Source organism: Pteropus vampyrus, unplaced genomic scaffold, assembly GCF_000151845.1.
Source record: "Pteropus vampyrus isolate Shadow unplaced genomic scaffold, Pvam_2.0 Scaffold186, whole genome shotgun sequence".
Lineage (NCBI taxonomy): Eukaryota > Metazoa > Chordata > Mammalia > Chiroptera > Pteropodidae > Pteropus > Pteropus vampyrus.
The window spans coordinates 2,655,132-2,683,124 of record NW_011888967.1 but is presented as its reverse complement, the minus strand read 5'-3'; the positions used below and the strand labels follow the sequence as shown (position 1 = coordinate 2,683,124).

Below are 27,993 nucleotides of genomic sequence, written 5' to 3'. Positions count from 1 at the left end.
CCACAGACTGATACCTGATTTGTGAATTATTTAAATCTTTTAGGGTCATCTACCATTCCCTTTGATCACTTATCCTCATTAACTATGAGGAAAAAAAGGGAGAAAAGTTTAAATTCAACTCAATCAATGGAGACACCAAAGACCAGCATTGGAAAAAGATATGACAGGGGTTGCATAAAGCTCATCTTTTTGGCTTGTACTATTTTTTGACTATTTATGAATTTCAGATATTTAAGTTATTCCCATCTCTATTATGAAAAATTATAAGTTGAATATACTATTAACAGTCATGTGTCTATTACTGTTTTGGGTCTAGGTGAAGTTGACAAAGGGTACAAAGCCCATTGGCTTGGGAAAGATAAAATTAGATTAAACAATGACCATGTATCCCAGTTTGCTTAAATTGGTACTGCCAAGAAGAAAATTCAACTTGCAACTTCTTTTCACAAGTGGAGCCAGACAGGTGGGGTGATGGTAAGGATGATCTGGAAGCTTTAAGTTTGGGGTCTAAGAATTAAATGTCTATGGGCAGGGCAGGACAAGTAAGCAGGTGAAGCAGGCAAGGCATAAAGAATAGAGGCAGGAATTCTGTGGCATGCCCATTCCGAAGGCATTTAGAATGAATTTTAATAATCATTGCAAGCCCAATAAAACAGCCCTCTGTGAGCACATGCTGCCCACAAGCCACCAGTTTGCGAATTCTGCTTTAAATGAGTTGAAGGAACCAGTAAATAACTTCCAGCTGTAATCACTAGAAAATGTAGGAAGCCCTTAAGAACCAAAGGCAAATAAAAAGAAATGCCAGGAGACCGCAGATAGGAAAATATTTTCCTGATATTCAACACTCTTGGATCCTAGGAATTATGGGAGTTTGACATAAATTCTAGGCAGCATTAAAGAATAGCTTAGTAGCAGGTATTTAAACAAATGAAGTACTCTTTTCAGTACTTCAAAAAGATAGGTCTTGTTAACAGGAGACTACATGGGCTCAATATTTATCTTGTCTCTTTTTTTGATAATGTAGACTCATAAAGTGACATAGATACAAAATATTTGTGACAAAGTGCATTGTGATTTTAGCAGGGAGGGTGACACACTGGCTGACTGGAGAAATGTGGATACCTGGCTGGCTGATTAACCAAATGAGAGATGGTAGAACAATGGGCCGATGTTACCACGAAAAGTATTCTTTGGAGTCATGCAATGTGCTGGTTCTGTCTTTGTTCACCTAATCTGTGCTGGTGAACATTTTGGTAAATGATGTTGAACACATAGTAAGTATGCTTATGAAGCAAACAATGATATAAAATTAATAAGGTGAAAAATTAAATATAGTGGATGATAAAATCAGGATCCAAAGGGTTCTTGAGGTGCTAGGATAATGAGTCAAAAAGGAAAAAAAAAATTAAAGAAAAATTTCACAGCAATAAATATTTAGTCTCAATTTTAGGTTAAAAACAAACATTGCCTAAAAAACAGGTTTGAAGTTATTTGAATCAGCTCATGTGAAAAAGCTCTGGTTTTAATAAATTGTAGGCTCACTCTGAACCAAAGACATGACCTGGCTGCTATGATTGTAATGCAATCTATTAGCAGATAAAAATATGTAGATCAAATAATAATAATAGCCACCATTTAGTGAAAGCATAATATCTTAATAATTCTTAATACTCTACAGTTGGGTGTTAATACTTCATTGTACAGATGAGGACATAGGTTCAGAGGAGTTAATTAACTTGCTCAAGGTCACACAGCTAGTTACTGAAGAATTAGTATTAAAATCTTTCCATTGTACTGTGTTCTTTCCGTTATAACATGGAAAGAACTATTTGTTCTATTGTACTCTGAATAGTAGGCACCCCCCAAATAGTAAAGGAATGAGTAAAGGAATGAAATCTAGGCTCTAACTACAATACAGAATTAAGTTCCATTGAGACACCACATTTAAAGTGTGATGTTGACAATTTAAAGTGCATAGTGAGAAAGTAAGCAGAGTAGTAGTAGATCTGCTGCATGTATGCTAAGCAGTTAAAGGATCTTGGAATATTTAGTTTGGAAAAGGCAAAGCCAAGTGGGGAAATGATAGTGATCTTCATATATATAAAATAGTTTTCTGAGAGAAAAAAGATTTTAGTTTTTTTTTCTGTATTTATTCATAAGACTAATATCTAAGGCAGTTTCTCCTTTTTCCGGTAGATGTTCAAATAGAAGCTGGGTGTAACTAGACTGTGCATTCTTTCAGAGTGGAGTCCTTATATCCCTACACCCTAACATAGGCCCTGTTCGTGTCAGTTGCTTAGTACATATTTATTAAATCTCCATTGGCCAGATGTGCAGGAGAAACTACTGGTTTGTGTACAAGCAGTCTGTACTCAATGATGTCCAGAACCTTTTCCAAATGTAAGGTACCAAATTTTATATGCCCCACATTAAAACTTTCTGCATCATCCTCTCCTAACTCTGGACTTTTAGCTGTCCATTGGGTTACATCAGTGGTTCTTAAAATGTGGCTCCTAGACTAGCAATGACAGCATCATCATCACCTGGTAAATGAAAATTTTCAGGCCTTATCCCAAATATAGCAAGTCAGAAACTGGTGGTTTTGGGGGGAAGATACTCAGCAACTTGTGTTGTAAAAAGCCCTCCAGATGATTTTGAGGCCCTCAAAGTTCAAGAACCACTGGGTTAGATGATTCTGGCTATTCCTGCCTTGGGTGTACAATGGAACTCAATGAGACTGTGTGTTCCTGCCTTGTGAGTCTCAGTGCCTGTCACATTGCTTGGCATACAGTGAAAACCCAGTATGCACATACTGAAACTGAATCAAGCTTGTAAAGGACAATTGACATGGAATTTGATGGAATAGACTTCAAGGATTGGTTATCTTCAGCCCAAAGTCTAAAAATCTTCAGAAAAGAAGTCAAGTACCAATGTAGCTTAAAGGTTAAAAATTTGGTTATTTTACTATAATTATCATTAGCTAGACATTAACTCAAGTAAAGTAGAGGGTGTTGGTTACTTATTTAGTTCATTATATTTTGAAATTGTATTGCTTTAGATGCATCAGGGGCATTGCCATATAAAAATGGGAAAGGAAAGGATTTTTCAGAATAAAGTTCTTCTAAAGTATTAACAATCTCCTAAATATTGTATTAAGTTGTTTGTATATCACTTGGGTACAAAAATATAATAGTGATGCATTTAAATTGATGATTATGCAAGTATCTTTGTACTTCTGAAAAGATTCACGCAAATACAATCCATATAAATGAATTGTATTTTAAAGACACTGGCAAGGGGAGGAATGTGGGGCTCACTATGTGAAGAAACCCTTTTTCCAAGTCCTTTAGTAGAGCAAAGAGCTGGCTCTTAATTTTGTGACTTCAAATTTCTGTATTGGGGCTATCATAAAGGGAGAATTATATAGTATTCTATATACCATATGGAAGGTATACAGTTAACTTATATAAATTAAATATATGTACCTATCTAAATGTATGTATATATATCTCTATCATTTATCTATCATCTGTCTACTTATCTATCCATCCATTCATCCATCCATTTAACATAAATAGGACAGGTGTTTTCCCCTGCCACTCCACTCAGAAAAGACATGTCCTTGAATTTGTGTGAGATGGGTAATATGGATCCAGTCTTCTCTTAGTTGTTCTCTGTTCCTTCATTCACTTTATGGTGTTTCTGTTGTGCTGAGTGCAATTAGTGTTTAAAGATATTATTTTTTTTTGGTCCATTTACACATGTAAAACAAACCAACAGCACCACCACCACCAACAAAAACAAAACCACAAACACAGACAGAAGTGACAGAAATAGACTGAGGCCTGGCACCTGGGCTTGGTCATGAGGTCATCCTGGCTCTCTTGACCCCCATTACTCAAGAAGGTCTGTTAATGCCTAGGACACTGGGAGAGTGGGCCTACATTCTGTACTGGATTTCTGGAAATTGCTCTCCTGGGTCACCCTCCTGGAAGATGGGCTCTGTACCCACCCTGAGAGGAATGGGGCCTTGGGAAGGAGTCTCCTGGGAGCTTTGCAGGTGTGGGGTGAGAGCTCAGGTACAGGTGCCATACTTTCTTTCCGTTTCCATCCAAAAGGAATGGTGACATGGTCACAATATGTTAACATGTCTTGATGTCTGCACTTCTCATCCTAGTTCCCCAGAGAGGCAAAGGCTTCTCTGTGCCTTAACACTTCCTCCATCTGCCTTTCTTTCCTCCCAAGTCTATGGCTTTCTGAATTCAAAAAGCATTTTAAAGGCCTCTGGACATATGCTTTGGAAATATGCCTGAGCCATGGGCAATGTGTCTACATGGCACAGTTTTCTGGGAACCGCGAGACTAAATGTCCATTAATAAGCAGCTTTTTCAAGGCCTCAGAATAAGAAAGATCTTTGGATCTGCAGCTTCTTCCTTTGCCAGAAAATTACTTCACATCATATTAACATAAAATGTTCTATTTTGCAATGACAGATGTGTATAAAATCTATGCATGGCTTTAAACTTTGTTAATATTGGCTTAGTACCTACGGATACAATCACGCAATGGCATATGCGTATACACCTATTTAACTAGACTGCATTCTTTAAAGAAATAAAAGGCCGTGGACAGAAAAATGCCATTTGGGTAATTCCTACAGAACCACTAGAGAATGTATGAAGTGGTAAGCAGACAAAATGTCATTTCATGAAAACTAGAGATGACTGATTCAAATCTTGGAAGTCTGAATTATATCGACTAAAGCCAACAATATATTATACTTTTTCCCAATATTTATAATTTGCTTCTACCATCTTTATATCACAAACACTTAAAATTTAAAGTTACACCAATGCTTTGTAACACTGGGTTTTCTTTAAAACTGTTTTCCAAATGGAGGGTTTTTGAATGTGCCAGCCTGGAATGAATTTTTTGTTAGTCTACAATAGAATGAGGAAAATGAGAAAATGTAAGTTCATTTGTGTAAAGCTAGATTTATTAAATTAAAAGGATTCTCATCTCTTTATTTTGAGATTTTTCTTACAGGCCTACTAGTCCACAAAACTATTTGGTGAATGAGATCTAAAAATAGATAACTGCTGAGTAGAAAAATCTGCTTTTATTTCTTTTCTTTTATCCCATTTTATGAGAAGAAAAAACAAAACAACTCTGAAAAGAAAAAGAAAACCCAAGAAAACTTAACCATTATTCTAACTAATTCACAAGTCTTTTGCTGTTGTTTATTGAGAAGGTACTGAACATCCATATAAGTGAGGCACTAGGATCATGTGTACCTTTGGAGAAGATACTCAGTGATCTACATAAAATACCTACCTGCTGGAGAGCCTTGAGTTGGGCTGGGTTTCTCTCGATTTGTGTCTGGTTCAGAACTTCCTAATTTCTGGTCTGAGCCAGATACTCTGAACCCTGTCCTGAGCCCAACAATCTCTAGTGCCCAGGAGAGTGGCTGCTACTGCCTGCTGGAGAAGTCTAAAATCTGTAAGTCTGGGATTTTCATCTGTAAACCCTTCAGATAATGTTCTGTTCTCTCATAAGCTTGCCAATTTCTTGGACAATAAAAATCAACCCAAGGGGGTCTCTGGCTTTTTGTGGTTGTGCAAACAAAAGCAATTGATGAAGCATGTCACGGCATAAAACATCCCAGGAGACATGTACCCATGGAACACACCTTTCTGATGTCACCCGTATCCTCTCATCATTGGATGAGTTGAATCGATCATCCTTTTCTCTGAAATATTCCTCTATGCACTGCTCTTCGAAATCATGTACTTTCTTGAGCTCATCATCAGTTATGAACAGTTCTGTGGGGGAAAAAAAAGATATATGAGTCAGAAAAGTAAAAGCGATGACATCTGATTTATGGGCCTAATGATATTCCTAATCTAAATCTAAAAGATTAGAAAAAAGGGCCTAGCTTCTTTACTAAAGTCTCAAACTTAATCCAAAACCAGTTGGGCAACTTGTGTCCTTGTTCTCTTTCTCTGAGTTAGATTCGCTATGGATGTCTGAAGTTCACCTGAATGTATCTGGTTTACTGCAGGGACTGGTTAGCGTTATACAAACTGTAAAGCCAAAAATGTAGCTAAATCAAGGAAAGGGAAGCTACACAGAGAATGGAGGTTTCTTAAAAGCTCAATTTCAGGGCTGAGGAATATGGCAGACAGACATATTTTATTGGCCTTACTAAAAGCCCCTTTGCAACCCCATTTACCTTTCCCTCTTCCCACATTTTCAACTTCCCTTGAAGGCGGCAATAATGATGGGACCCAGTTTGACTCAAGAAACAAAAGATGTCTGCTGTGGGCAGGGGAGGAGGGTGCCATATTGGGAAGAGATTTTGCTTTCCTAATAAACTATGGAGATGTGGCTAATTCTTTCTCCATTATTTTTTGCCTTCCCCTTTCCTTCTTGCCTTGAACATAAATGCGATGATGTCAAGTGCAGCAGCTATTTTGCTACCACGAGACAAGACAGTGTGATAATAAATAGCTGGATCTAAAAATAGGACTCAGTCTTTGACTTTAGTGAACCAGTGTTGAGCTCAGGGCTATCAACCTAGTATCTTTGCTTTGGGAGAAAAATAAAACCTAATTTATTGTGTTATTGTGAGTCTGATTTCTTTTAATAGCAGGTAAACTATTTCATAACTGATATAGCCATAGAAAAAGCCCAGTGTAAATTTGAACCTTCTCATTCTGAACCTCAAACTTTCTATTTGCCTAAATTTATGTTTCAGGTGGAAATAGTGAACTTTGGAATTCTCAGCTCTCTCCAACTCTCCAATTTTAATGTCAATAAAGTAGTGGAGCATTGCTATGTCAGGAATGTTGTTAAAAGTTTCAGACTTAGAGAAGCGTTAAATGGCTTTGGTTTTAAACTGTAGAGCCACTAGCGATCACCTGGGGGATAATTTCTGGGCCATAATCCTAGTGGCTCTGATCCAGTAGATTTAATGCAGGCGGTCTACTTGACACACTTTGAGAAACCACAGTAGCTTGCTTGTATGGGGCTTGATGCCCAGTGCTTCTTAACTGTGGGTGGTACCCACAGGACATTTAGGAATTTGCAGGAGATATTAGTATTTAATGTGGAGGCCAGATGTGCTAAATCCCCTATAATGTGTGGGATAATCTTACACAACTAAGAACTGTTTTATCCCGATGTTAACTAAACCTTCTTTTAGAAACACTGGACTAGAAGGTAGATAGACAGTGGAAGGTCTTCTGTTTTGCCTTTTGAATAATGGAAAGCAGGGCTGGTCTCCTCATGATGTCATATAAACACAACCCCTAAGACTTGGGAAATGTTTAAGACCTTTAAAAAAAAGGTCCAGAAATGATAATGGAAAATTAAATGTAGTTACTTGCAACTCAACTTAACTCATGTAATGATGTTTAAATTATATATAATGTAGCATTGGGAGCATATAAATATGGTTTATATATTTTGTGTTGAGGCCTCTGAAAAATAAGAAACTTAGAACCTATGAAGTTATTCAAACAGCCCTGCTGAGACTGGGTTTATCTCTCTAAGGAAGCTAAGAGGCTAAGAATGCTTGATTTCAGTCTCTACTTTATAGCAGTGCTTTGCAGGTGAGCATGCCCTCCCGTTTGCCTCTAAGCCTTCAGAATTGTCAGCAGTCTGCAGGAAGCAGGAAGAACAAGGTGGCCATGGGGTCCTGCATGACTGCCTATGGGACGCAGTGGGGATATCTGACTTGTGGCTGCAAGGGGCTGTCACTCAAAGCTTACTCAGGCCATAGTCCCTTTCATCTGGGTCGCTCTCATGTTTCCTCCATCGGCAACACAGGTGCTGGAATATCATGGTCATGTGGCTGAAGATGATCAGAGGTGGGGGCAGGACCGGCCTTTCATGAAAAGTCATGATGAGCTGATACCTCTGAAACTTCCACACTTGGTTGGATATTGATTTTACCTCAAAAAACGTATTACTGAAATAGAGATCAGAGACTCAAGTGAGAAACTCCACTGCTTTCTGAAGCATCACACCCCTCCAGTGCCCTGCCTCCAACCCGGGTTCCCTGAAGAAGGACCCACTTACTTAAAGACAGCGATGAGGAGGTTGACCAGCAGGATGTTCGCTACTAAAAGGTAACAGGCCATGATGGCTGGCACGATCCAGGCTCCTGTCTTGCAGGGAGGCAGCTGGATTATTTTACCATCCTCTCGGGTCTCATTCTGTCCACAGGGAGCTGAAGAAAGCAACACAGGCTACAGATGAGAAATCATAGCTATCCAATAAAAAAAAAAAAAGACTGAGTTTTTTTTTTTTTTAATGTAGAGGAAAAATACAGCCATCTCAAAACAAACAGAAAAAATAAATTTCCAAAAAAAGCCAAAATGGAAAAATGAAAGCTTCATGAATATTTCGAGGGGCTGCTGCTACTACAGAGGAGAGCTGGTTCCTCCTGTCTCCCAAGTTGTCATCTGACTTGGAAGAGGTGGATGCCCCCCCGCTTGCTCACCCTGTCCCTTGGCCCCTGACTCTCACTGAGGGGCACTTGGTGTCCTTAGGGAGCCTGGTGAGGGCTTCCTGGGGAGCGGCGGGAGGAGCAGAGTCTCATTGCCCCATTAAGTTACTTTCAAAATGTGCAGTGGAGGAGCAGCAGCATGGAGGGGCTATTGATTGGGAATTAACACTGGGGCAGCTGTTAATTGCTCCAAGAAACAACTGGGGGCTCTGAGTTAATGATTTGCTGTCTTGGTAAGGAAGGAAAACCCAAGGCAGAGCCTTGGGAAGTATTTAGAGGGTTTGTCTCTTGGTGCTCCTGACAAATGGCATTTCACGGGGAGGGGAGAGAGGGGTGATGAGCCGAGACCTCGTAGTTCATAGCCACCCGCTTTCTTCCAGCAGTATTTCCATTCCAAAAATGTGCTTTTTAGGGTACAGGGAATGAAATCCAACTGCACTGAAAAAAAAAAAATGTGAAAATGGAAATAAAGGATCTGGAGGTGGGGGTGAGAAGGAAGGTGATGTGTGTGGGGACTGGGTGAGCGTGAGTAATGTGCTAATGAGGCTTGCTTGAAGTTTCCGGGTAACTTCAGGGGAAAAAGAAATCCTTGACAAAGTTCCTTAGTTCTGCACAGACATGGCTCAGGGAATGAGATGATGCCCTTACGTGCCCAAGAATAAGTGAGGTTGCCATCCTGCTTCAGCTGTTCCTCTCCCTTATTTGGCTTTAGAACAGAGTCCTTTTGCAACTATTTATTAAAAGGGGGTGGGGCACAAAGGAGTCTTAGAAGTTGCCACAGGTAGATTTTGAAGGTCTGCTAGGAAGGTTTGCAAAGATAACCCAGAATTTTCTTGGAGGGAATACCTGGCAAGGGGAGTCCATTCCCTTCTCAAGAGTTAATGTTGCCAGGTTATGCGTTTTACAGTAATTCGCAACCCTGGTTGCACAGGGAACACCCTGGGAAGCTTTAAAAATTTCTAATGCCCTGCTCCACCCTAGACAATTCAATTAGAATCTCTGAGCATGGCCCAGGCATCAATATTTCTTTTAAAACTTCCTAGGTAATTCTCAGGTGCCACTAAGGTGAGTCCACTGAGCTAGAAATAGGCTGGAAAAATTATATGATTTTTGACACTCTTTCAAGCTCAAAATGCATCTTCTTGGGCTATGAGGATTTTTATAGGTCTCGGGACACCAAGACCTTGTTTTTATGGCCAGAGGAAGATGGCCAACGTGCTTCCTTTGAATCTGTCTGCAAGAGGACGAGATGTTGGAATCAGGTGTATTCTATGAGCTGGCAGCTTTTTTATTATTGGCAGTTATGGCATTAACCAAAACAGCTCTCTCTTGGAAAGAGAACCCAGTGACGAGGCCCCCACTGGCTCCAGGATGAAGTCCAAGCTCTGAGGGTGGCTGGCCCAGTGCCATCTCTTGCCACTTCCCACCTCTCTCTATGAGCATAAATTGGACCAAGTTTCTTGCAGTTCCTAGAAAATGTCATGCTGTCTCATACTGCTTGATTTTGAGCCTTGCTTCTTTTACTTCCAAAAGGCCCCTCTGGCATCTTGCTTCCATTCCCATGCTTCACTTGGGTGAATGCTATTCAATTTTCAGGGCTCACTTAGCTTTCTGAAGCCCACCCCAGCTCACTTTCTGCCCCTAGGACTGCGATAGGTGTTAACTAAGATTCTCTGCTTGATTCTCTGCTTGATCAAATTCTACACAGGCTCTCAGGAGCTCTCTTTCAATTAGGCCTTAGCTTTTGGACTTCTGTTTGTTTCCGCATTGTCCAGTTTTATCAGGACTCCTGCTAAGTCAGCTTAGCCAGAATCCTCATCTCAATATCTGGTATCTAATCAGGTTCTTTATTCTCTACCATGCCCTAGATGATGTCTATCATCCTGACCTGCCTTCAGCAAGAATCCTGTTAGTTTGGTTTAGCCAGGATTCTCCTTATCTCTGATGTTTCCTCTTAGTGATTTTCTATCTACTGAACTCCCCACCCTGACCCTGCCCATGCCCATCACCACTACTCTGCTCCTGGCTATAAATTCCCAATTCTCCTAGCTGTATTCAGAATTGAGTCTAATCTCTCTTCCATATTATAAAACTCCATTGCAGTACCCTCATCCCCTTGAATAAAGTCTTCCTTATCATCTTTAATAAGTGTCACGGATACTTTTTTCTTTAACAAATAATGTTTCTTTAGTAATTCTATCGTCTTTGTAATCCCAGAGGCCCCTCTGCTCATACCTTTGGGAGGTTCTCACACCATTCACCATTACCAATTTACCCATCTGTGTCCCACACAAGATTCCCAGTGGGAAAATTGCTCTTCATGGTTCCCCATTACATGGCTCAGTGCATACACACACGGCACATCCATACATATCCATGCATGATTGCTGTTTGTTGAATAACGGAGATCACTGGACACAATTTGGTTGTTGAACACTAACAAACATTTCCCACAGCCTCGCAGGCCTGCTCATGGTGGACAGACCTAGCTCTGAGCAGTTGTTGGCTTCTTCCTTAGGTCCTTTCAGGAAACCCCATCTTCGGTTTGGTAAGAAGGCTTCTCATGCTTGACCAGACTTCAGGGGCTCTGTTACCCTCTTGGCCACAGGCCTCAAGAAATCACTTGCTTTGCTTTTCTCTCCTCAGGAAAGCAAGCTCCCCTTACCCACCCCATTCCTCCCAGCCTGACCTCCTGAGAAATTGTCGCTCTCGGGCCTCCCTTTTCCCTGGCTCCTGATCAGATTTCTGTGGGGGAAAGCCTAGAAAGCAACAGAAAGAACTGCTTGGGGTACATTACAAAGTGTACAATTTTGACAGATGTGGTCCTTGATCTCCATTTCTCAATGACATCCTGAGATTTTTCGAACATAAAATAAACTTGTAAGGGGCAAAGCTCATCCATCTTGCTCTTTTGACCCCATATTTAGTGACGCATGCAGACGCTTCCTCCACTAAGGCCCTTCTTCTAGCCTAGAGAGAAAACCATGCTGTTCCATGGCCCACACATATTTCCATGGGTCTTCAGATATTGCCATTGATGTATCTCTACATCTCTGCTTGGTTCCTCTGCTCCGTTCCTCAAAGGCTCCTATTATTTAAAAAACTGGACCAACTTAATACTTTTATACAAGATTTGCTTTGATGTCAATGCGATCGGCTTTGGAAAGTCCCTGCCAATTCTTTGGGTATTAATTTATATCGGCTTCCCCCACACCTTTTATTCATCCTGCCTTTATAGAGGTAGTACTATTTTAGTGGTTAAGAACATACATTATAAGCAGGAAGACCTGGGTTCAAACCCTGACTCCACCATTTTCAAATGATGTGACATTAGCTTACTCCATGAACTTCAGTCTCCTCCTCTGTAAAATAGTAGTAATAGTTGTAACATGGGGGGAAGTTGTCAAGATCTTTAAATGAGATAATGCATGCAAAGCACTTAGCTCAGTATCCAGCACATAGCACTTGATTAATATTAGCTGGTGTCATCCTAGTATTGTTACTTTTGTGATGAACAGACTTTAAGCTTCTCAAGGTTAGGGATTATGTCATATTCCTTTCTGTTTTGCAATCACTATGTACAGCACTTATCCTACATTTATTGAGTGGTTATAATATGCTGGGTATAAGGGATATAGGGGATCAAAGAGACAATTCCTATTGTTTAAGCACCTCATAATTTAGAGGCAGGCACAGAAAGGAAACAGAACTTTGCATTTTTATGTGATATGAGCTCTGAAGGGGGCTCTGAGGAAGCATTGCAGAACTGCTGTAGCTCCTCTGGCTTGGGTCACATCGAGCAGTCTAGTAGTCAGGACCAGCCTTGAGGACCATCACCTATAGACTCTACAGCAACAAGTGCAGTGTAAATGAATTAGATGATCTTTGTGACAGTGATAATGAATCATTAAAAATGAATCATTAAAAAACAGCCTTCATTTGGTAATATCAGCAAAGAAGCAGTAGACATTATATGCAGCAGTTCGTGCAAAATACTGCTTTATAATAGCTCCTAATGATGTCCTTGTTCTGGGTATTTATCTGTGCTAGAAAGTGCTCTGACTCAAACTTACAGATGTCTACCACTGATGAAGGTGAAGTAGGTGACTTAAAGCCCTGACAAACAGCAGATTTCAAGACGGGGAAAAGTTATCCAGATTGACATATGGCACCAGCCAGTATCTGGGGGTTCATGTTCCCAGGGAAATGCTCTAGGGCATCCCCCCACCACCCCACCAAGATGACACATGAGTGGATATTTAGAGATGTGTAGGCCAGTGTCTACTACTGTGCCTCCTCCTTTCCTACTTTGGAACCTGGCCCTTGAGTGATTATTCTCCCAATCTTTGTGCGAAAAATAAATGCATAATCACTACCACCTTCATACCAAGTGGCATGTTGTCACCTCCCTCTTCATTGGTAATGATGCAGAGTCCCTCTAGTGAGTGTTTGCTGGTTCTACCTGTTCAATATACATTTCTCTTTCCTCTGGTAGAAGCATCCTGGTTTCCCTTTGCGGAACTGTCCCTGCCCCACTCCCAGTCCCTGAAGTTTGGGTGAAATGAACTCCAATTCCATATCTAGGAGATTTATCAGTGTGCTTTACCCTTTGATTGCAGGGATTAGTTCAGAGGTGAACATGTGACCCTGGCCTGAGCAATCAGAGCTAATGGGCATCAGCCTTGGGACTTTGGCTGGAACTAGTATAAAACTGGAGCTCTTTTCTTTCTTTCTTTCTTTTTTTTTTCATAATGCAATACAAGGCTACCAAGTGGAGAGGACATGCCTGGGACTGATTGTATCACAGAGAAGAAAAACTGATTGCTGACCCAGACATGCCTAAAACTAGCCCTCTTTAGTTATATGAACCATAAAATTCATTTTTCCCTTAAATCAATTTCAACTGAGTTTCCATTACTTGTAATTAAGAGTCCTGGCTAATAGAATCATCCCTGCTTGCAACTCCTGTCCATAGGCCAGTAATAAAAAGACATTGATATTTTGGGCACCCCACTCCTAAGAGGCTGCATTTAGAGTCTTGGAGCAGCGTGAAACAACTTAGAAGGGCAAATGGGGATGTGAAATCTGACCTGATACCAAGGTCGAATCAGTTTCTGAGTTTCAGGGGCTAGAGACAAATATTAAAGGACTTAAGGGGTTTATACTGAGCAATGCTCAATTGTAAGCTGGGGCCTCTGACTCAGAAACTAATGACACTGATTTTACCTATTATCAAATCAGTAGGGCAAATGAAGTTGGGAAACTTTGGTCAAGCACCTGGACACAGCTGGCTGCTCCCCAAATGAAGAAAACCTTATTCTAGAAGATGATCATAGATAAATTAGGCCACAGAAGTCTCAGAGTGAGGGTGGAGGAACAGAGTGGGAAGGCTACTTCTATGCAGTTGTGGCCTAATTAGAAGAAATCAAATGACTGGAGATTCAGATTCTCTATGGTTTATCTGCGTGGGTCACATTGACACATCGCATGGCAGGAAGTTGGAAGTGCCATTTCCGTTAACTATGCATTAATAGGTAGAAACAAAATAGATGATTAGGCTCCAAAACAATGATAGGTCTTGCAGTCATAATCTGGCTAGAGTATGTGAATGAAGAAAGCATACCCTGCCCCCAACTCTTCTGTTCATATTCTGGACAGCAGCCTTCCAATGGTTGTACTTTTTAAAATAAATAAATAAATAAACTTTTATAGTAATAGCATCCCTCACGAAAATATAATAAGCTCCACGGGGATAGGAGTTTTTGTCTGTTTTGTTCAATAAACAAAATAGCAGCCGGAATACTTACTGGCACATAGTAGGTGCTTAATAAATATCTGCCAAATGAATGCAGGCAAGAATATTACATACTGTATATTTACCTGCAAGGGTTATATATGATCAATTTCACTGGGTTAGTGTCTGTTTTCCTATTTACTTTAAGATCTCAAGTGACACTATGATCTGCCAATATGAGATGGTTCCTGTAAGAGATGTTTCTTTATTTGTTTGTTTTTGCAATTGCCAAGTTTTGCAATTAAAGGAACGTGCCTTGTCTTTGGCAAATTCTATAGCAAATTTCCTTTCTGAATGCTGTTGTGTAAGTCTCCAGGCACACCAGCCATTAACACTCTATCTGTACTTGTACAGATATTGCTAATCAATCATGATACTTTCCTTCTGAACCAAGTTGTGTCCTTGGGATCCTTTTCAAGACAAAACTCCCAAAAGTTCAACTAAGTTTATACAAAAGGTGGAACATTTCTCTTACTAAACATGAGAATGTGAGGTCTGGGGTGAAAGATAATTCCTATGCCTCTTTTCAGGATCAATCAGTCAGCTGAAGTTGACACAAGAGATGCAAACTTTCTCTTATCAAAAACGTGAATGTGAGCTCTGGGGTGAAAGATAATTTCTGTGCCTCTTTTCAGGATCTTCCTCATGCCCATGTGGCCTGGAAAATACCCAATCTATACCACTTCATAGTTAGTTGCCCAGGAACCAAAAAGTTGGGTCAAATTGGGCAACATGCTTTCTTCAGACCCTGACATTTTTGACGAAGGACTGCCGTGAGGGTGTCATGGGACCCTACCCACGTACTTCTTGGGCCCCTAGACATTGCCCACTGCTCCTTTTAAAGCAAAGCTTTTAAAATGGGTATTTACCCAGGAAATGCAGATCCTAATTCTTTATCTGGGATCCTCAAAAGTGAAGGACAGTAGAGATTTGGGAATAAACACCCAGGGAAAGCGTCTGTGCTGGGTACTTTATATCGTTGCATTTAAACTTCCAGTAGCTCTGTAAGAAATGTTTTGTCTTTGCTCCATAATTTAGGACACATACACTAAGGAGTGAAATGCCTTACCCAACATCACTTATAAGGGATAATGCTTATAAGAGATAACGTAAGAACCATTCACTTATTCATCTCAAAATACTGAGTTCCTGCTCTGTGCCAGTGGGAATTGACACTGGAGATGCAGTTATGAATGATAAAGAAGTGAATCTTATCTTTTTTCTGACCCTAAAGCTTGCATGTACTTTGCTTTATCTCATGTGGCCTTTCCAATGTAATAATACAGAATAATAGTAATGACCATCTATTACATTCTAAAATGTAAGGTCCTGTGCTATGAGCTTCACTTTTATTGCCTTATTTTAATTCTGACAAGAGTTTGACATATAAATATTATCTCATTTTGCAGATGAATAACTGAGGCTCAGAAAGCTTTAGTATCTGTCAGTTTTCAAAGACAGTAAGAACAGAGTCAGGAGGTCCATTCAAGCCTGCTCCACCAAGAAGTCTCTTTCCTCTTTGCCTCTGAGGAAAGAGCCAACGTGGGATTGAGAGGAATCTCTCAATTATAAATAGAGACGGGTTAATAAACATCTGAATTTTCCTTGTTTCTGTCAACAAGAATAGTGGCCTGAACTGTTCAGATGAGGTGACAAAGGTATGGAACATTAAAATTCAGAGTATGGAGAAAGAAATTCAATTCATATAATAGGTATTAGGTGTAGACACCCATGTCTCAAAGATTAAAACATTTACCTTTTTTATTTCATCCTATAATATAAGTGGAGAAGAAAGTATTTATTTAATACATACACCACATCGTTCCCAAAGAGCATGAGAAATTAAAAACAAAACACCATTGTTTGATATAATCAACATCATTGAAAAAAGAAATATGATGGAGAAGAATATTTCTCAAAGATTGTCCTTTCCTCTCCTGTCTGAAGAAATGTCTCAAAAGCTTATCCAAATCACATGGGTCACAAATCGCAATGGAATAAAGAGCTTAGTTGAGTATATGACTACATTTATCCTATTTTTTTTTTTTTTTAAAGAAAGGATTTTCAACTGGAAATCCATCTTGAGAAGATAAGAAGACAAAGAGGATTTCTCTACCATCTTTTGAAAATCCATACAGTTTGCCATGGAGGATTTAGAATGCCATTAGCACAGCATCTCTGACTGACTCCAAGGATGAATTAGATTTAGATAGCTATGTTCTTTTGGCCTTTTGCCTGACATAATGTTTTCCTTGGCGAGGCAACTGGAGGGGCCTCCCTTTGGATGGCTACATCTTTCTAGAAATTTCCTGATCTAAGAATCTCAGATAGTGGTAGATCCAGGCAGAGATTTTCTTTACGTAAGTATGGGCACTTTCTATTTCAATAGGCCAGCACCAATGTCCTTTAGTAATGGAGGACAGAAAGAACCAAGATAATTGAAAATCGGGTAAACTCCAACTTTGTAAGTTTAAAAGCACCATCCATCAGCTCTGTCTTTTACTTCTTTTGTGGTTCTTTTATTTTCCCTTCTCCTAACCCAACTGCTGGGTAGGATGCAAATCAGTGGTGACATGGCACAAAGGTAAGCATCAGAAAGGAGTAAGAGGAGGCTTCAGTTTTTCTATCTGTAAATATAAGGACTTAGACTATTACTATTCCCTACAGTGCGCTATGCACACAACTCAGGAAGTCCAACATGATTATAGGACACAGGAACAGGACGTTAAATAACATCGAATTGGGTAGCGACAAAGTAATGACCTCTTCAAGTCTCTTTAGATCTTCCTTACTCCATCAGAGAGAATGTGTCAGTTTGAGGATAATAATTCTTTAACACTGCCTTTACATTTGTTAAAATCCGTTTTTAGACTGGGCAAGCTAAAGGCTCAAGCATCTGGACAGAATTTCATAACAATATGGTATTTTATGGTTATCTTTTTATACTTTATTTTATGGTTATCTTTTATTTACTTCAAATCATACTGATTTTTCAACTTATGGCCATGATATACAATTTTAAGTAAATTAATTTAGGCTTTAAAAATGAGCCAATTTAGCTAAAAGTACTAATGAGTAGAAGAAATGTTACAAAACAATGAATGGTTTATGTGACTAACGGTTGGGAAATACTGGATTAGATGATGTCTAAGCTTCCTGTAGTCTTGATATTCTATAACTCTGTGATGCTATGAAGAGAAGCAAAAGACTAGAATAACCAGACTGGATTATTTTACCCGGGAGCTAATTGTAGGTCACTTGTAGAAGCCTTTTTCTTTCCACTCCTGGCAGAAAAGCAATCAAAAAACAAGGCCCCACTGCACGATGGTGAAGAAATTAGGAAATTTTCCCCAGCCACCACAGTGGGAAAAGAAGGCACCAAGGACAGAGTCTCTAACTTTTCAGAGCTTCTGGTCGGCTTGCTCCGTGCACACATGTTCAGCTTTGAGCTATTTAGAAAGCACAGTTTAATTGAATAACTCTCGTTTTCTAATGCAGCAAATTAGAAAGCAGGACGTCACAGTCTAGATACATTGTGTGTGAGTTGTAAGGCGCACATTATGGGGAGAAGAGGAGAAAATTCAATTCCCTCTGTTATCTTGGTCCTATGTTATTGCTGGTCTATATATCTACCATTACTTAGAGACAAAATTGTAATTTATTTGCTGTTGAGAGGGCCTCAAAATTCAAACCTTAGTAGTTCATTATTTGGAATCGGGAATTAAGATCAGAAAGAGTCTGTGCTAATCTTGCCAGTGAAGGATGTGTGTCTAGACTAGCCTGTTGTACATGTCAGTGAGTTTGTTGCCGTGATGTAGCAGATCGAGTTCCAATTCCTCTTCTCTCCCTGTATCCAAGCTTCTTTGCCATGCAATTTGATAGTTTCTCTCGCTAAATGGGTAGGATCAATTTCCTTGCCCCTTGATTCTGAGTTTGGCCATGCGAGTTTCTTTGGCCAATAGGATATTAGCAAATGTGACCCACACAGAATCTTCAAGAAAGCCCTGAGTGTTTGTTTCCACTCTTCCACTTTAGCCATCACTATAAGGTACATGCCTAAGCTAGCCTCTTGGATGATGAAATACATGAGCCTCTGCTTCTAGTCACTTCCGTTGTCTGAGCTGAGACTGTTCTGGATCAGCTGACTTCCTGGTATGTGATCAAGACTGATTGAGCCCAGCCAAGTCCAGAAGTCTAGCCAATCTACAGATTTCTGAGCTCAATAAATGTTTACAGCTTTAAGCCACTGCCTTCTGGGGTAGTTTATCCTACAGCATTATCATTAGGTAATGTCAGTAAATACCTGACTACGGGCTCCACTTATCTTGCTCTGCTCACAGCCAGGCAGCCCTAGGTCTCTCAGGTTGACAAAACTCTCCTAATTTCTTCACCCTCCCTCCCTCAATTCAGACCAGGTCCCATCATTGCCCGAAGAGCAGCTTCCATCATTGCTCAAGGAGGAGCAAGTTCATTAAATAACCAATGACTAATCAGATTCTGTCATTAGAAATTAAACTTAGGTATGAGACTTTAGGTGATGGCAGGTACTTAATTGAAAGATCACATAGAGTCGGACCATGTCAGGTCATGTAAAAGTAAAGCAAGCTGTCTGAGAAAGGAAGGGGGAAAGGAAGAGAGGAGAGAAATGAGACGGACAGTGAAAGAGCAAGAGAGAATGTGAGCGATGATCGATTGACTGAGACTGGAGAAAAGTAGAGAGAAAAACAGACAAGAGTGGTCGTTTCTTCTTCACATTCTGGCTTCTTAAAACCACTTCCAGTTTCATTTGCAGTCAGCTCATGTCATGCTTTGTTTTCTGTCTTTGAATGTCTTCAAGGTTTCCTCTTACATGCTTCCAGTTAAACTTTATTTAATCTAGTTTAAGTGAGTTTTGTTTTCCTGTGATCAACATTTTTCTCCAGGGAACACCTTAGAGAGAATCCATTTCTCAGGCTGGTAGTTTCATTAGAGGAGGCAAAGGTGCAGAATACGTTGGGAAACTTGAGGCAATTAGGGAGGGGCTGGTGAGAAGGGAGAAGGGCGCTCTGGGAAGGGATGGAAGGGTGGAAACAGAAAGCATTTAATTTACAATTTTCCTGAGGGCCTACCTCATTCTTTGGATATTTGCCCAAACAAAATAAGATTAGATAAGCTATTTTCTTCAAACCAAAACAACAAAAAAATTTAGAGAAAAAGTCAAAGAAAATTATTTATTCTCCCCAATTTTTATGCTACCGTCCACCTCCATTGTAATTCTTGACTGTGATATTCTCATCACAGTTCTTCATGTGGCAATCACCTATCCTCTAAGCGCTGCAGATGAGGTCAGGGATTGGTGTCCCTTCTGTTGCAGGTGCTGGGGGCTCCATTCCATTTTCATTGCCTTAACCATGGAAAGTTTTTCCTGTGGGTCCACACCACCTTAGCTGTCATTAAGGAATGTGCTTATTTTTGCTTAAAATGGGATTGCATGGTTTGTCTGAAAGCCATACATCTGTCCTTGAGTGTATCTGAAGAGGGATGAGCCAGGACCTTCAAAAAGAAGAGGAAACCAGGACTCTGTACCAGGAGAGACAGTCCAGTGAGCCAGACTGTACCAACCTCACATCAGGACTCTGTACCAGGAGAGATCAGTCCAGTGAGCCAGACTGTACCTATTTCCATGTCAATGTACATCAGGGACACCAGGCTGTGCCAGCTCCACAGAAATCAATCACCCATGGCTCCTGCAGACTCCTACTAGGTTATGTGACATCGAGGAAAAGAATAACTGTGGCCCCTAATATTCAGGAACATGGATATAAGCAAACACATGTTCCTGCTGACTTAATTTACAAATTCCCTGGTAAGCTACAAACAACACAAGAAATCCATTTGTACTCACATCTCACACTCCTGGCTCTGATCTGTTGGCACACTTTCCTCTCGATGCCCTTCATTCTCTTACTTCTCCCTGCCTCCTCTCTTTTTACTTTAAGGCCAGGCTGCCCACTCATCTGTTTACTATTAAAACTTCAGCTTTTCACACTTCAGCTGATGCTTCAAATTATGGTCAGTTTGTGTTCAGCTTAAAACTAACTAGCTTTGTGTGGGCTCAGGATCCAGTGCCCATCACTTGTCATGTTGTGAATATGTGTTCAACTATATGTCTAATATAAACATTATTATTATTATTATAAAATAATTGGGTGACAGTACACCCTTGCACAGTTGATTAACAACTTTTTTTTCTTTTCCAGGGTAACACTGACACACATCAGTTAAAATAAAATAAACACTTTCATCTTGAAAGATTTATCTGTTAAAAATAATAAACTCAGATGCCAATGAACTGGATCTGATCCACTGATTCATCTTATTAAATCATTCTTTGAAGTCACTAGACATAAGGGACTAAACTTAGATGGGTACAATTTGAGTCCTAGATCTGACATTTTGCCATGTATGTACTATTAAGTCAAGTAATGTGTCTAAGCCTGAGTTTCCTCATCTCTAAGCTTGATATAATAATAGAAATAATTATGATGATGATGATGATGATGATGATGATGGTGGTGGTGGTACAGGGCCAGCTTCCCTAATCACTCATTTGACAGATATTTATGGAGACTCTACCATGTGCCAGACACTGTTTTAAGTGCTTGGAATAAACAAGTGGACAAAACATCAAAGATCCCTGACCTTGCATATCCTAAGTTGGGAAGGGGGGAGTGGGATAGAGAACAAACAATAGCATGATAAATAAGTGAACTTAATAAGTGAGAAGGTGTGATGGGAACAGATTCCAGTCTTGAATGAAGTCATTAACCAAGAGGCTCTCTGAGGAAAGGGTGCTCAAAACAGCAGACACTGCTAGGGCAGAGCCCTGGGGCAGAAACTTGCTTGCTGTGTTTTGTAAACCACAAGAAAGTTCCCATGTCTGAAGTGGTACAGAGGAGAGTGATTGGGGAAGAGGAAACAGCACTAAGGGGTAGAGGGAGGGAGAGCACCATGTGGGGCCTTTGGAAAGCCCTTCCAGGATACAATCAGATAATAATAATGCATTATAATTTATTGTAATCCTTTACTAGCTTTATTAAAGAAACTGAGTAATTTCCCTTCACCCATTCTAGCTCCTGCCTGCTGGTTTCTCCTTCTACTAAGTAAGCCCTTTCTTCATTTTCGTTTTTCCGAATAGATCCTTAATGTCCTGAAATTAAATGGGGACCAATCCCCCATCCCCTGGTTGGAGAATGGAAGTCAGTTGCATTCAGGTCCTCTGCGGTTTGCAGCATTAACTCTGAGACTCCCCTTTGTATCAACCTACCATAAAGAAACGTAGGGCTAATGAAAACAGGTGCCTGGGCTCACTCAGGCTTTCTCTCAATTCTACCCACATAAACAGCTGTCCTGCTTTTATCAGCCAAACGGCAGCCCACTGAAGAAACGCTGATTTCTAGTCAGACGTGAGCAAAATCAACTTTCATAGATAGAAGAGACCCTTGCAGTAGGAGGCATGGGAGAGGGAACAAGATTCTTATTGACTGATGACTTCAGAATACAATCTCAGCTTTTCTCATTGCAGCAAAACTCCTTAGTGGTGGCTGCTTAATGCAGATTGTTTGCTGCACCTGCTGTGTCAAAGAACAATAAGCTAAGATACAGGAAAATCCCCTTTGTTTCTTAAGTATCTTAACATTTCCGGAGGCAGAAATCCCAACCAAAATCTGTAGCTGGTGGTTAGTTCTAGACAGTTTTACTCAGCAGCATGCATATCCATTGTAAAGTATATGAAGAGAAAATGTAGATTTAAATTCTTATTTCTTGTGAAGACAGGAAGGTTATTCCTTCTTCTTTAAGTGAAATAGATGGTTTATGTAAAATCAGTATTTTTCTTTTAGACCTGGAAAACACACATATGTGCGTGCACACACACACACACACACACACACACACACACACACACACACACCCTAATATACTGCTGTTTTCACAAATGATTAGCTGAGTTGACCATGTTGTTTAGAGTATTTGATTAAAGCAAGATGGCTTCACTTTGTCATTGCAAAAATTACAAACTAGTAACATATGAAAGCTGATCTATATTTGTTTTTTTGAAAATATGGCCATCACATTTTTAATAAGTCTGCAGCTCCACTCTAAACAATGCTGTGTGGTGGCTTTTCCTGTAGCCAAATTGGTCTGAACAGACCTGTAGGAAAATCTGAAACTGAACCATAAGCACTATAAAATTGGCTAGTTTCTGGGTCCTACTTAGAAATGAAAAAGTTAGGCTTTTCCTTCTATATCCCTTGCCTACTTGTGAAAAGAAGGCTGTTCTTTGGGCTCTGGTGGACCAGCTTGTGGGTTACAAACTTGGGGAATTTGTAACTGACTGTTCTGTCGTCTTCCTTTTTCCATATCTTGTACAACTATTTAGTAAAAACAGGTTAATGTGCAGGCTCTGTGCTGCATGCTCAATAATGACACACACATATGTGTGTGCGCACACACACACACATGCACAGGAGAGAAGGGAGAAGAAAGAGGAGAGCTAAAAGAAAGTTACAATGTCAAGTCCAGCTTGATTGCTAAGTTAGCTTATAAGATATTGAGGAGTATCCTCCTGCATGCATTCAATGTATGACCTGACTACAATCACATCCTAAGGTAAGATGCAATTCTGCTTAAGGTGACATAAAACCAATGCCCATTAGACGGAGAGTGATCATGGTTCCTTGCGGCCACAATAGGATGTGCCAACTTGGAAGACATAAGGCAGATGGCCGAGTTTTTCTCTACAACTTTTCAAAGAACAGAGTTGCTATGGGTCTGATAAAATAAGTTTTAAACTCAAGAACAGTAAGCACTTATAATTATACAGCAAACAATTGTGGTTACAACCATCCTAGAGGTGGGTGTGTCATTCTAGGCCAGATGCTTTAATATCTATTACCTCATTTGATTGTCATAATAACACATTTAAAAAAAGATATTATAGAGGCTGATCATTAAGATGAAATGGCAGAAATCCTGCAAGAAACAGTTTTGAACTTTCCATTCACTCACTTCCTTTTAAAAATTTCATTTGACAAACAATAAAGCACTTGCTATATTCCAAGAATTATTTTGCACACTTTATAAATTTCGGCTCATAAAAAATATGGAAAAAAAACATAAGGTTGTGTCTTAGTCAGCTCAGACTGCCATAACAAAATCCCATAGACTGGGTGGCGTAAACAGTAGACATTTATTTCTCACAATTTTTGAGGCTGGGGAGATATAAGCTCAAGCTTCCAGGTGATTCCATTCCCCTGTGAGAGGCCTCTTCCTGGCTTGCAGATGGTTAACGTTCCACTGTGTCCTCATAAGGCAGAGAGAGAGGAAGCAAGCTCTCTGTTGTCTCTTACTCTAAGGTCCCACCCTCATGAGCTCATCTAAATCAAATTTACTTCCAAAGGCCCCATCATAGTCACATTGGGGTTAGGGAATCAACATAGGTTTTTTTTTTTGGCGGCGGGCAGGGACACAACGTAGACCAAGACAGGTAGATACTATTACGTCTATTTTATAGATGAATAAACTGAGGCAAAAAGAGATAAGTAACTTGCGCAATGACACACAACTAGTAAGAGGCCTGAGAGCATGGATTCAAAACTAAGATTCCATCGTCTTAAGTATACACATTGTACGATTTCTCAAGGTGAGGGAGTTCTGTTAAAGTCAATATGGTTTGAACGCCCAGAAATCTGCATTTAGACTTTCCTTGTGTTTCATTCTTTTTTCTGTGTCAGTGGCTCTCAAATAGTGATATCCATAAGTAATACTCTTTCTGTGTTATAAAGACTTTTGAGAATAAGTTTGATCATAAGTGAGTTTTGGCCAACACACTTACTTTAAGAACCAATCTATGTGTTTAATACATTCAATATAAATGGCAAATGTATATTTATCACCACAAATATAATGAAAGAAATTTAAAGGCCTAGTTTTCATTTTACTTATTGTCTGACGGTATTTTTGGAAATGAGTAAACCGACATTCTTTGTAAGGGGCATGAACGATTCCAGACCAGGAAGTGTAATTTATAGAGCGTTGGATAAGGTGCATCATCCCACAGGCTTGAAGACTCGATTTAAGTCCTCTTTGGGCCTCGTTTATTCCAGTTAAACAGTCCGTTTTTAACTCATGGGAACAGAGATCACTTCATTTCACTAGAGTGTGTAGAAAAGCCCAAGAATAAGCCCTTTGCGTAGACATAGCTATTTGTACTCGCCATGACTGATAGCTTCATTTAGCAGAGTAGTATTGAGTTTCCAGTAGAATCTTTGTTGAGAAGATGTTGAGGATTGGCCTAAAATAATGCATAAGCAATGAACAAAGCCAAATCTTGTTTTGCTGTGTATCATAGCCTAGTATGTCATTACTAGGTGAGTGAAGGAACTAGTTCTGTCGACAGTTGTCATGGATATGCACTGCTCCAACTGGTCCCATATTACAATAGGAACCAGAAATATCGAGTCAAGGAATATTATGCAAAGGGATTTGGCTTACTAACAGGTAGAAATCTGTGTGTCAGCATCTGAGACCAACTGAGATGTTCACAGTCATGTGTATATGCTTCAAAATCTAAGAGAATTGCCATTCCTATGGCAGGTGTAGAATCAAGTGGGCAAAGCGGTGTCAATGATATATTCATTGTAGTGCTCTCTAATTAATTAATTGAATTTTCATATAAATTTGTTATTATTATTATTTTGTACTTAGCTTTGTTAGGTCTGTCTCTAGTCTAAGTTCTATTTGCATGGAACTGACCTAGCATATTGATCCATGAAGTTCATGGAACTTAATGTGCTCTATTTTGAGATTTAAAGAGATAAAGTTAAGGATAGTTCCATCTTTGTGCAGATTTGGCAATCTGAATTACTTACTGATCAAGACTGCAGTTACTTTAGGTTCTGGGACTCTTGTATAAAATCTTTCTAGGCAATCCATAGCTAGCCTAACTTATATACATCTGTAAAAATAATATAATTGCATTTTTAAAAATTCTGTAATTCAGATTTTTTTTGCTAATTTGGATTCTTCTTGCACTTAAAATTAGTAAAGTTTTAGGTCGTATTATTAAATGACATTTTAAAAAAATAATTTGCTGGAAAGCAACATTTGGCTATATTTTTCTCTTTCACCTAAGAATCCTGGTGTAAATTAAGTTGATTGACTATAGGGTCATTATGATGTGACCACTTAACTGCTGGATGGAGTAGATCCAAGAACCAAATGTCCATTGAATGGCCAGTGAATCATTTAAGAGTAGGGAGATGCTAGCCAATTGCAAATACAATTTTTGATTCCAAATATCTCCAGCATAGAAACACTTGAAATAACTTTTATAGTCTTTCAGTCTTCCATATTCCCTTTCTCTCCTTTTGATGCATTGTCTTTCATTCTCTTATTTCCTTGCTTATTTTTGAAAAGATTATGAAGTCAATTTTCTATTCTATCAGAATAACGATGTCCTTCATTTTGAACTGGCTAGAAAGTATTATGTTCCCCTCCTGTGTGTCCTACCAAATGCAAAACCCTTAGCATCTGTTTCGAAGTTTGACAGGATTATCAAATTGCAGTGAAAGCGTGTCTCAGTCTAAATTCTGCCACACCACATCTACACATACATGAGAGGCAAAGAGCACTGAACCCAGGCTGTGCAGTGCCTGAGCCAGCTGCCAGGGTTCAAAGTCCAGCTCCACCTCTCAAATAGCTGTGCACCACAGGCAAGTTACTTATTAGGTCAAATCATGTGAACTTTCTGAGAGTAGAACATTTTCGTCTTACAAAAATTGCAACTTTATACAGTTCAACCTAATATGTAGATAATAGTCTCTGTGCCTCAATTTCCTTACCTATTAGATATAGGGGCAATAATCCTACCTCATAGGATTGCTATAGGGAGTAAATGAGTGAGATTCATAAAATATGTGGGACAATGCCTGATAGAGTCCTATTTAAGTATTTGCCATGATTATTATTATTACTCTCACATATTGTTACTGCCTGAACCAAACTTCCCAAGAATAGCTTGCTTATTAATCCTCCTTTTGATTTCTGTCAATTAACCTTTCTGTCTTACTTGCAATACCTCTCTGCTTCTTCAAAGCTTGTTCTCTATTCATCTGCTAGACTCACCCACTCCATTCCCACCATGTCTCTTAGCATATTTATAGTCACTAAAGACATGATGTTTTATGTCAGCTAGCAGTGATTCCCGTGTTGTCTTTGTCTTCTTCATTTACTGACCCTGGAGTGTGAGGATTCAGGGAGAGTATGACATGTCTTCTACTTCGATTGTGTCTTTTCATATATTTTATATCTTTAGAAAAATTCCTTAAGTTATGTTGAAATACGGGACTCCTAATGTCTTCCTATTTTTTTTTTAAGAATAATTTTAGATTTATAGAAAATTTGCAAAAATAAGACAGAGAATTCCTATATACCCTTTACCAGTCTCCTCTAATGTCACAGTCCTACACAACCATTGTACATTTGCCTAAATTGTACACTGGTACATTACCGAGAATGAAACTCCAGACTTGATTCAACATTTCACCAGTTTTCCACTCATGTCCTTCTTCTCCTTCAAGATCCCATCCAGATGCTACATTGCATGTGGTCATCATGGCTCCTTAGTCTCCTTTGTTTTGTGACAGTGTCTGTCTTCCCTGTTTTTCATGACCTTGATAGTTTTGAGGAGTAATGGTCAGGCATTTTGTAGACTGTCACTCAATTTGAGTTTGTCTGATTCCCCCCTCCCCCCACCCCATGATTAGACTGGGGTTATGGATTTGGGGGAAGAAGAGCACAAAGGTCAAATGTCCTCATCATATCAGATTCGGGGTAAATAAGACCAATGTGACCTCACTAGTAACATGAACCTTGATATCTCTCTGGGTTATTTAAAAAAGTACACATTTTACATAGAATCATCTACATGTTAAAGTTACCAAGGGACCATACAAAGATAGTAAGTAGCTAAATTCCTAATATCATAACATTTCGAAGGCTTGTTCAGTTGTTTTCAACCTTATGAGACCCAACACCTTTTTTTTTTTAAATACATATTTTCTAATGCCTCCTTTACTACTTCGAAATAAAATTTATAGATGGTATAATTTACCTGTATACATAACCACAGAAAAGTCAGTATAATGTCCTAATTTTAATATAAAGGGAGAAATAAAAGGAAAGCAATTTATAATAAAATAATAAATGCTTCGATGTATAAATGCTCAGGTCTGACTATTCTGCAAGCCATAATGGAGTGGTCAGCTGTTTACACCTCTATGAAGAATCTCCATGAATGAGACAGACCCAAATGTAGACTGATAGAAGACTCAAGTATAATGAGCAGCATTGTCACGGGTGAGTTGATTTTCCAAAAGGGTGAACTACCCTTGGGAAAGTTCCAAAGCAAGCAAAATACCATTACCCTCAATTTTCTGTTCATTAAAAACATGAGAAAAAAATTGTGTCTATAAATTTAAAATCGAGCTAAGCTCAGATAGTCATAACCAGGGTGTTCACCTACATGAATATGTGCTGGAACACTGGAAAGCTGTTCAGGACAGAGAACAGTGCTCGACTGCAGGAATGTCCTGTGCATGGCAAGATGTGTATTATCCCTGGACCCCACCTACTAAATAACAGTGGT

At 39.4% G+C, this 27,993-nt stretch overlaps 1 protein-coding gene across 7 annotated transcripts in view; it reads right to left on the bottom strand.

Moving 5' to 3' along the window:
- The window catches only part of TRPM3 (transient receptor potential cation channel subfamily M member 3), a 512,305-nt gene that overhangs the window by 12,155 nt on the left and 472,157 nt on the right, over window positions 1–27,993 (bottom strand). For all 7 annotated transcript variants that reach the window (XM_011371276.2, XM_011371290.2, XM_023537349.1 and 4 more), the window contains 3 exons: window positions 8,083–8,233; window positions 7,773–7,972; window positions 5,690–5,822 (listed from right to left, as the gene is read on the bottom strand). In XM_011371276.2, coding sequence (XP_011369578.1) covers window positions 5,690–5,822; window positions 7,773–7,972; window positions 8,083–8,233 — 484 coding nt within the window. The remainder of the gene's footprint in view (window positions 1–5,689; window positions 5,823–7,772; window positions 7,973–8,082; window positions 8,234–27,993) is intronic.